An 11,355-nucleotide genomic window follows, 5' to 3' on the forward strand; every position below is an offset into this window, starting at 1 on the left:
TAAGCTTTTCAAACTGCACAGTCCTTTAAGGCCTAATTCAGGGGCCACCTCTGAGAAACTTTCCTTGATCACTCTTACCTACAGCAAGAAGTATACACTGCCTCAAGTTATTCATTGGCCTTTTTCCAGTGGATTAAGTCTAGACTCCCTCACTTGATTGCAACCTTCCTGAAGTCAGGCTTCCACAGTGGTAAGCACCTAGAACACACATAAAATCACTTGATTGACACACTGACCCTCCTGGCCTGGCCTGGGAGGTAAGATTAGGGAAGGGGTTGAAGTTTAGAAGGTAATATATCATGGAAGGACTAGGTCAATATTTTAGCTCACTGGTTCTCCACTCTGGCTTAGCATTAGGACCTAAAACATAGGTCCAGGCCAATTGAATCAGAATCTCTGGGAGTAGGATGGGGACTTTGGTGCTATTTAAAAGCTCCCCAGGTGATTCTGATGCACAGTGAGGGCTGAAAACCACTGCAAAGGTCACAGAAACAAGCCGCATAATTAAAGCCATAATGAAACACTGTAACTCTTAAGCTCATATTGGTTAAAGAGCGCTCAAAAACTCTAGAAACTTGGACTATTAGGAACAACTTTCTGCACACATTAGTGTCTGGCTTTAAAAATAGCCAAGAACATGGCACTAAAGCCCCACCCCATCCCATTTTTCATCTCACTTTCAGGGGCCCTAAAATGTAAGAAAGTATCTCTGGGTAGCACATGAGGTCCCCAGCATGTCTATGACTAACCAAGATGTTCGGCAAATATTCTTTATGATAACTGTGTTTTGTACTGCTCCAAGCTCGGTGGGTATCACAGCTAGTAAAACCTTTTTGTATTATTTTAATAATATAGAAATACCCAAACTGCTTGCACCATTGTGAAGGTCTCCAAAGCAAAGCTTCCCCCAAAGCCCAATTTTCAGTATTGTTGCCCCCAAAGTGTAAGGGATTTTTCCATAATTCCCAATCTAAGACAAGGTCGTTTGGAACCTTGCCTGAGGCTCAGAGGACTAGATAAGTTGCCTGCTAACCATCTCCATGCCGAAGCTCCACTCACGGTTCATAACAACTTCTGAGGCAACGGTTTGGTTTTGGTTTATAGCTGCAGCGTGAGGTTTCAGAGGAGTCTCAGTCTCATGTATAAAATTCTCACTTTGATTTTAGCCCCACTGGGTGGTGCAAACAGCTCAGCTGCTAACCGACTGTTTGGAGCTTTGAGTTCACCCAGAGGCACCTCAGGCAAAGGCCTGGTGATCTACGTCCAAAAATTAGCCCTTAAAAACCCTATGGAACACAGTTCTACTATGACACACATGTGGTTGCCATGAGTTGCAATCAGCTTAACAGCAAATGGTCTTACCCCACAGGCACACTTGGGATGCTGTCCCAAATGACTGTCCCTTTCATTTGTCATTGCCTCATCGTTGGGAACATGGCATTAGGTGAATGCTGATGCCCTTGAACAACTTAACAGTGATACCATTTCATTTGCCAAAGCTTACCCAAGTACCCGCTTGCAACTTTAAAATGTTTACTTCCTAAAGACAGGAAATGAAAGGATGAGTGGGATGGCACAGGACTGGAAAGGACCAGAATCGTCTTGAGAAATCACTTTCTCCCTCCCCCTGCCAACAAACCAAGGCTACACTTATCTTTAAGAAATTACCTGAAATGTAAAATTCTTAGAAACCCTGGTGGCATAGTAGTTAAGTGCTACAGCTGTTAACCAAAAGGTTGGCGGTTTGAATCCACCAGGTGCACCTTGGCAACTCTGTGGGGCAGTTCTACTCTGTCCTATAGGGTTGCTATGAGTCAGAATCCATTCAATGGCAATGGGTTTGGTTTGGTTTTTGGTCCCATGTCTCACTACCCATATAGGCAGAAATATCTTCCTTATTTCTGTCTTAAATTCTCATCCATACATTCAGCAAACATTTTTGAGCACCTCCTCTATGCCGGGTACTATTATAGACATTGGGGAAATAAAAGGAAATGAGATAAAGTCCCTGTCCTCACAGAGCTTACATTCTGGTGAAGGAGACAGAAGAGATGAGAAACAAATGGAAATTTAATATGCTTTCTGGAAGTTCTAAGGGCTATGAATAAAGCAGAGTAAAAGGATAGATAGGATCCCTGGGTGGCGCAAATGGTTACGCACTCAATTACTAGCCAAAAGGTTAACGGTTTGAGCCCACCCAGAAGTGCGTTGGAAGATAGCCCTGGCAAGCTGCTTCCAAAAGGCCACTGCCTTGAAAACCCTACGGAGCAGTTTTACTCTGTACACATGGAGTCAACATGAGTGGGAACTGACTCAACGGCAACAACCAGAGGATAAGGAACGACAAGGCCGCTCTTTTAGATCGCTTGAGATTTGAACAAAGATCTGTGATCTGTATTAAATGATGGGGCCAGCCAGGCAAATTTCAGGGGGAAGAAGCTTCCTGACAAAGGAACTCAAATGCCAAGGCCTTGAGATGGGAACATGTTTGGTGTGTTCTAGGAAGAGCAAGGAGGTCGGTGTGGCTTCAGGAGCCAGGAGAGTGGCAGGAAGTTGGAGCAGCAACCAGGACCACATATCATTGGGCCTTGTAGGCCATGGTAAGGATTTTGAATTTTATCCTAAGTTTGATGGGTAGCTTTTGTGCAGTTTTGACACAATCTAACTTAAGTTTAGAAATTCACTTTTAAGACTTCCCATTTAGTCAATGTGCAAGGACTTGATTTGATTATGGTAGTTTCAGGATTCCCAAATAGTAAATACTTCTTGTTCTCATCTCTTTTTTCAAGTTGTCCAAAAAGGCATTTCAATTGCAATATTTTTAAGATCAGGGAGCTATACTATTAGTGCTGTTTATATAATATAAGTAAATGGCAAAGACTTGTAATTAAAATAATTTTCGCTTAGAGTCTATGGAACTTTTATTTTTCAAAGAGATCTCTTCTATGCCTTATCTCATTTCAAATAACTCCCTAGGCCTTTAAAACATCAAAGGGAATTCCTCCTGTGATAAAAACCTACAATTTATTTAGCAAAAAACATGTTTGTTATTTAAATATTTTTTACACAAAGACTTATGAAATGAAGTTTTGTTTGTCTTGTATAAATGCATATTCAAATAAAATGACTTATTTTCTTTCCCTTAGAAAACAAGCTTGTTGGGATTTTTTTCTTTTCTCCCTTTCTTTTTGGTATCAGTGGAGCTGAGATTTAAAGCCAGGTCTTCCTGACCCTAAAGGCCAGCCCATTTCTGCTTTGGGCTCTCAGAGAAGTGAAACTTCTGGGGAACAAGTTATTTTGTGTCCTCGTCATTTTACAGGAGTCAAAAAAACAAGTCTCTCCTCATTACCACATTTTGTATTGATTATTTAACTTCACATACAGAGCTTAGAAACCCCTACAATTTTTCTCTCTTGCTACATTTTGTACATATTTAGCTGACATATAGAGAAGTTAGAACTCCCTAAGTTTTTGTTTCTAGAATAAAGAAAGGAAGAGCCAAAAAATAATAATAATAACTCTTGTTTACCTGAGAACATTTGTGATTATTGAGTGCTACAGGCTCCTGCCACCACTCATCTGTCAATTTGTTGTACTGTGGTGGCTTGTGTGTTGCTGTGATGCTGTGAAAAAGCAAAGATTTTACTTTGAGGACTAAGGTGCACCTGACCCAAGCCATGATATTTTCACTTGCTTCATATGTGTGTGAAAGCTGGACAATGAATAGGAAGATTGAAGAATTGATGCATTTGATTGTGGTTTTGGCGAAGAATATTGAATATACTATGGACTGCCAGAAGAATGAAGAAATCTTTTTTGGAAGAAGTACAGCCAGAATGCTCCTTATAAGTGAGGATGGCGAGACTTCATCTCACATGCTTTAGACATGTTACCAGGAGGGACCAGTTCCTGGAGAAGGACATCATGCTTGGTAAAGTAGAGGGTCAGTGAAAAAGAGGAAGACCTTCAGTGAGATGGATTGGCGCAGTGACTGCAACAATGGGCGCAAACACAGCAATGATTGTGAGGATGGCACAGGACCAGACAGTGTTTCGTTCTGTTGTGCATGAGGTTGCTGAGTTAGAACCAACTCCACAGCACCTAACAACAAGTTCCTGAGAAGATGCTCAGGGGTAATTCTGCTATAACAGCTCCTTACTTCTCTGGCAAAACCACACCTGGCGTCCTCTGCTCCCTCTATCGTCTCTCTCTAGCTGAACTCTTCCTTTCCCATGGCTTTAAATACCATCTCTATGCAGAAAACTCTGATTATTACCTTGTGCCCCAGCCTCTCCTTGGAGCTACCTTCCTATATCCATCTTCCTTCACTGCCTGGGAGCCTTGTAGGTATCTCTTATATAACACGTCCGGATAGAACTCTGAATCTAGTCATCTCTCTTTCCCTGTCTGTTTCCATCCCATTAGCACCACCATCCAATGGCTTGCCAAAGGTAGAATCCTGGGTATCAACTTTAATTTCTCTCTCTCCTTCACTTTCCACCTCCAAACCAGGAAACATTTCACCTAAAATTTTACCTCAGGTTCATCCCCCAGCCTAATATAACTACGACTCTCACGCCCTGGACCTCTGAACTAGCCTCCTTTCAGACTCTTGCCATCCCATCTCTCCAAATGATTCTCTCCATAGCTACTAAAAAAACAAAACCCACTGCCCTCAAGTGGATTTCCAACTCACAGTGACCCTATAGGACAGGGTAGAACTGCCCCATAGAGTTTCCAAGGAGCGCCTGGTGGATTTGAACCGCTGACCTCTTGATTAGCAGCCGTAGCATTTAACCACTATACCGCTAGGGTTTCCCCACAGCTACCAGAGAAAAGTTGGGCCCTGCTGGAATAATTGACATAGTAGTAGGCTAAGTGGGTGCCAGAGGGACCCATTCTTTCGGGAGCAGGAAGTGAGAGAGTGTATTATCTGTACAGAATTTAAAAATATTACCAGAACTAACTAAAAGTTGCCTTGCTTTTTCTTATCACCATGGTCCAATAAACAAGGTGAGTTTGACATTTTCCTCACCACTCCTATCACCCTTGGCAGCTATTGTCTGACAGAAATTCCTGGTTCCCAGAAGGCAGTGAGAGTGACAGGAGCAGGAGTTGGAGAGGTTGTAAGGGACCAAGTCATGCAGGTCCTGCAGCCAAGATAAGAAATTCAGATTTTATTCTAAGTGCTTTGGAAGGTCATTGAAGGATTTTAACACGGGAGGCAACATGACCCAATTTGTGTTTAAAAGGCTACCACAGCTACCAGGGTGACCTTTAAAATACAAATTGGGTCATGTTACCTCCCGTGTTAAAATCCTTCAATGACCTTCCAAATCACTTAGAATAAAATCTGAATTTCTTATCTTGGCTGCAGGACCTGCATGACTTGGTCCCTGACAATCTCTCCAGCTCCTGCTCCTGTACTCTCACTGCCGTCTGGGAACCAGGAATTTGTCAGACAATAGCTGCCAAGGGTGATAGGAGTGGTGAGGAGAATGTCAAACTGACCTTGTTTATTGGTTTATTATCACCATGGTGATAAGAAAAAGCAAGGCAACTTTTAGTTAGTTCTGGTAATGTTTTTAAATTCTGTACAGATAATACACTCTCTCACTTCCTGCTCCCGAAAGAATGGATCCCTCTGGCACCCACTTAGCCTAGCACTATGTCAATTATTCCAGTAGGGCCCAACTTTTCCATGCTTCAGATTCTCTACACGTACTCTGTCTAGAACACTTTTGCCTCAAGCTTCCCAAGACTAGATTCTTGTTCCTCACACCTCAGCTCAAATAACACTACCTAAGGAGTGATTTCCAGGTCAAACCTAGTTTAATATATGTACTCCTTCTGGCCCCTCTTATACACTATTTCTCTAATCTGTTTGCTTCCTTTAATCCCCTTTTTACTATTTATAACTATTTTTTTCATTTGTATGTTTATTTTTCACATTATTAGCTCCAGGAGGTCTGGGACCACCTTTATTTTATTTACCACTATATACAAGCTGGAAACCCTCATGGCAGAGCGGTTAACAGCTACAGCTGTTAACCAAAAAGCTGGCAGTTCAAATCCACCAGCCAGCCGCTCCTTGGAAACCCTATGGGGCTGTTCTACTCTGCCCTATAGGGTCGCTATAAGTTGGAGTTGACTTGACAGCGATGGGTTTGGTTTGGTTTGGTTTTATATACCGGCTGATAGCACATGCCATGTGCCTGGAATACAATGTGTACTCAGTAAATATTTATTGATTCAATTTATGGTTGAGTGAATGAATAAATGAATGAAAGTTTACAAACTTTTGGCCCTCTTTTCTGTTCAAACATTAAAGTTATCATTTAGTTTTTAACATGTGACTTACAGCTGCATTATAATTTTTAAAATTACTTATGGTATTCAAGAAAAGAATTAAGAAACTAATTGGAGTAGAAGACACTGGGTGTTTTGTGCATGTGTGGGGTTTTTTTGTTTTGTTTTGTTTTCATACAGGAATGCCAAAAATTTGTTAGGCTTTCAATATTGAGACAAAGTAGATAGGAAGAGTACATAAGATCGTGAAGAAGGCATTTTTCCCAATTTTCTTTACCTTTCCTTTCCCGGTATCACCGAATGGTGCAAGGTTGAATATTGAATGAGATGTCATCCAATGCTCTTGTTTTATAGGTACACAAACTGTGACTCAGAGATTAAGAGTTTTCCCCCAATTTACACAGAGTTTCTGGCACAATCAGGACTCAGTTCTAGGTTTTCTTGATTCCTAGTCCAATGGCCTTCCCATTAGTCACAACTCTATTCCTCTCTCTCAGAGTTCTCCAGCTCAACTATATCAGCTTTCATACGAAGGCCCTCCTCAGCCTAAATTAAGGAGCCCTGGTGGTGCAGTGGTTAAGAATTTAGCTGCTAACCAAAAGGTTGGCAGTTCAAATCCACCAGCTCCTCCTTGGAAATCTTATGGGGTAGTTCTACTCTGTCCTATAGTGTCACTATGAGCTAGAATTGGCTCAACAGCAATGGGTTTGGTTTTTTGGTTTTGGTCAGTGGTGTAATAGTCAAAGTGCTCAGCTGCTAACTGAAAGTTCTGCAGTTCAAACCCAGTGACCGCTCTGCAGGAGAAAAGACCTGGTGATCTATTTCTGTGAAGATTATAGCCTAGGAAATCCTATGGGGTAGTTCTACTCCATCACATGGGGTTACTATGAGTTGGAATTGACTTGAGGACACACAACATCAGCAACTTAAATTGCTTTCTTTAGACATTGCATTTTTCGAACTGATCCTTTTCTTCTTTGAACCACGTGTCCTTTTTCTACAGTACCACCAGCTTTTCTGAAAAATTGATACTTTCCCAAAGGAGTAGTATTAGGGGCATGTGTGTGTGTGTGTGTGTGTGTGTATACATACATACCAGTTCTCCCTTCTGCTCATAGATAACCTCATAATTAGAACTTCCCAAAGTTTAAAGGGATACATCATCATAATCCATCAGGACACTCCTTTGGGGGCCTGTTTCTGAAGCTGACAGAGTCAGGAGTCTACAGGAGATTCTATCGGCCTCTTAAGCATGAATTCTTAGGCTCTTTGAGTTAAGTTTTCATACGTCTTCCTTCTTTTCACTTTTTGTAATGCTGTGCAATGCAACAGCTCTCTTCTGCAGAGTCTAAGTAGAATGTACCTCATTGGAACCTGGATTCCATTTACTCCAGTCTTCCTATTAATGGAAAGGGAAAATAATTCAACTGGCAAAAAGCACTAGCAGAATAGCAGAGCAACTAAAACCAACTCCTTTGTGGAGTATGGTGTCCCTGTTGAGATAGCAAGTCAAAAAGAACTTTTTTATGTCCATCAGTGGCATGGAAGTATTTCCCTGAATATACAACTGTGAGTCTCATACTCAAGCCCCAGTATGCTCTATCTAACTACACTACTTTGGGCAAGTTACTTAAACTGTCTTTGCCTCAGCTTCCTCATTTTTAAAATAGGGATAATAATACTGATTTTCTTACATGGCTGCTGTGAGTATTAAAAGAGTTAATACGTATAAAATACTTGGAACAGGGCCCGGTATATAACAAGCCCTCAGTAAATGTTAGCTTATGAACAAATATCTTTGATAAGGACTTAAATGAATCAGCCTTGTTTAAAAGTCCACCTCAAGTAGTTACAAAGTTAGGTTCTCTCACAGAGCTCTAAGCTCATTCTCTCCTAAGATTTTAGGGCCAACTCTGGGGAAAAAAAAAAAAAAAAATTTTTTTTTTTTTTTCTGGGATAGTCACTCATTATCTCCTTCTTTCTAGAACAGCATAGTGCATAAGTATGAAAAATGCAAGGCTCTAAGGAGAAATAATTAGTCTATGTCCCCAGTCAAGAGTAGCTTCCCACACTCAAGGTAGGGAGTAGAACTTTGCAAAAAAGTAAAATAAAAATCAATGCTTCGAGGCCTCATAGGACCAGGGAATGAAGCAGGAGCAGAAGGCCCTTGCTCTTGCATTAATCAGTGACTCACAGCTTCTACACCTGGGAAAGCAGTGACTGACACATGACAGATGAGAAATTGGTATATGATAGTTGAGTAGGTTATGCATAAATATTTGAAAGATTACTCCAGAGTTTCTCAATCTCTTTAAAATCACAGATAAGACAGTCCTACTCCAGGCCTTCTGCATCAGAATATGAGTGGGTGGAACTAGGATTTTTTTTTTTTTAATTCTACATATAAATCCCATATACAACCATAAGAAGCAACAGAAGATTTGTTTCAGTCTAAAAGAACTCAATCCTCCAGCATTTTCCATATATTGCCTAGGTCAGATTATTCTAGTCCTGGCCATTCCACAGCACAGTGTTAGTGAAGATATCAAAAAGTTGACATCAAGGGGAAAACCTGCTTAGGTCAAGGCAAATTAAGAAGTTATTTGCCAAAAGGGTAGACAACAGCTATATTATTTCTATAAATGGCTAAGACTTTCTAGGTGGGTCATGTGCTTCATGTTGTTGACATTAGAGTGAGTACGTGTACAGGTAAGCAGAATCAAATGTGAGGGTGGAGAATCTACTTCCACTTGTGATGCTGAGTTGCAAGGCAACAACATTTATTTTAACAATATCTTATCCTTGATTCAACATTAATTGTGAGCTTTGGAAAGTTTACCTTTGAGCTTCTAGGTAAGTTAGGGTTTTTTGTTTGTGCTTGTGCTTTGGTGTGTGTGTACATGTGTGCGGGTGTTGTGTGGTGTTTGTTTTTAAGTATGGTAAATTCCAAGTTTTTTGTCCTTAATATACCTGAAAAGTAAAATATATATTCCACTTCCAGAAATATTCTCATTTGATACTTAGAAGTAATTTGACATCTTTCCTTCCCTTGGCTCAAGCCACTTGCCAAATCCACACTCAACCAATAGAAAATTGCACTGTTCTTGAAGAGACTTTTTTTTTTTAATGCAACTCTTACCAAGATATAGACTATAGCCTTGCTACTCACAGTGTGGCCCGTCGACCAGCAGCATCAGCATCACCTGGGAGCTGAAATGCAGACTCTTAGGCCTTACCCAGACCTACAGAATAAGAATCTGCACTTAAACCAGATCTTTGAGTGATCCGAATGCACATGAGAGTTTGGAAAGTGCGAGCTTAGAGCAGCGTTGCTCTCTGGATCAGTGGTAAGGTGATCACCTATGTCAGAATCACCCAGCATGCTTCTCCAAAAAGGCAACAGACCCTCGGAAGTGGGGGCCCTTGCAAGTGCATTTTTAACCAGTTCCTCTTCTTCAAGCTTATGCAATCTAAGTTTGAGAATTATCAGAGGAGCATTTTAGAACATTGCTTCTGTTATCATTTTCATATATATGATCTCTTCATGAGACTGTTATTGAGCAAAATATACCTAGAATTAAAAAACAATCAAACAGCACACTTTACTGCAGACACATTAGTCATATACACAGGCCACATTAAAAATAACTGTAAATGCAGAGAAGCTGCCTTTTCAATACCAAGGAGGTATTATTAAATATCTGCAACGGAATGCAGAAGAACTGGTTAATTGTGTGAGACAGAAGAGGGAATACATCATCAATATTAATGTCATTAAACATCCTATAATCTTGTTTAAACATTACTGTCTTGTACACTCTTTAAAATATTATTTTAAAGTCATTGATTCTAATAGGTTACTTTCCATACAGGAGAAAGTATTTTGTGCTCATCAGACATGAAGAAAATGTTTACAGTTTTACCAAAAAAGTGGTATTCTGTTTTTATTCCTTTTCTACACAGTGATAAACTTTATTTATAATTACTAAAGGTGAATTTCCTTTCGAAGTTGTTACTCTGTCTATGCAGTTTCGTGAAAGAACCAGTCAATCTTTTGTTTAGAAAATCCAGTTAGGTGCAATTTTCATTTTTCTTTGATCTTTGAATCAGAAAAGTACAACTCAAACTCCATTTTGCAAGATTCAGTTTGTCTCTGCAAACATCTGGACATCAAGGAATGTGTCTCCCATAGATCTCTACTTAGATTTAGTTAACATTTTAGAATTGGGAAATCATTTGCTCTTAAAATACATCAAAAAGATTAACATACAGAACTTAATTTTTCTGACTTAATGCTCACACAGAAAGTTAGAAGAAAAGGAGACATCAGCCAGGACAAGAAATTAAATTTCAAAAGACTAAGTAGTACAAAACACCTTTGAAATCCTACTTCCGGAAAGGCTACGTACCTCGGAGTATAGAATTCCCATGCTGGTTCTTCACGGGCTTACTTCACCTCTAAAACTTATCTTCTGGAGGTATTTCTGATTAATTTCAGAACCCTTCCCAGCTGTGAGAAAGGTCCCTAGATGCCCAGGCCGGTGGCAAGCCCTTTCTTTCCACACCTGTGAGTGATTTCCCAGCAGTTCTGGCAGCAACACACCTTCTAGAGAGCCCTGCCCAGTAGCACAAAGGCATTGGTTTACAGTGTATCATCTAATGTTACAACCCTGGGGAGCCGGTTTCTGAGTCATATTTGCTCTGCCAATGGTAGCACTCAGGAGGGAAGGAAGCCAAGTTGAGGGGGAAAGGAAAGTTCTCATATTGGTAGGAAGTTTTCAGGGTTCAGAATAGGACACTGTAGTTGGGACATTTCCTAACTGAAATCTGGTTGTTGGGGGTCATTGAGAAAGGCTAGAGAACAACAAACACACTTACGAGAGCCATACGTGTCAGACAAAAGGTATGAATTTTTTTGTATTTTAAACACAGATAAAATTATTTATTATACCTTGAAGTTTTTTATTAACATCAACTGATAAAAATAAATTAAGGTTGATTTATAGATTGTGTGATTTTACATAAATGTGTTCACAATCACTTTTG

The 11,355-nt window shown here is 40.2% G+C and overlaps 1 protein-coding gene across 1 annotated transcript in view; it reads right to left on the reverse strand.

Annotated features, from left to right (window-relative positions):
• The window catches only part of ANKRD22 (ankyrin repeat domain 22), a 31,026-nt gene extending 20,138 nt beyond the window's left edge, over positions 1-10,888 (reverse strand). Inside the window, exon 1 of the mRNA XM_049855881.1 lies at positions 10,719-10,888. Within this exon, the coding sequence (XP_049711838.1) occupies positions 10,719-10,739 (21 nt within the window). The 5' untranslated portion in view covers positions 10,740-10,888. The remainder of the gene's footprint in view (positions 1-10,718) is intronic.
• Between the last annotated feature and the right edge of the window lie 467 nt (positions 10,889-11,355).

This window comes from Elephas maximus, chromosome 16, assembly GCF_024166365.1.
Source record: "Elephas maximus indicus isolate mEleMax1 chromosome 16, mEleMax1 primary haplotype, whole genome shotgun sequence".
NCBI classification, from domain to species: domain Eukaryota; kingdom Metazoa; phylum Chordata; class Mammalia; order Proboscidea; family Elephantidae; genus Elephas; species Elephas maximus.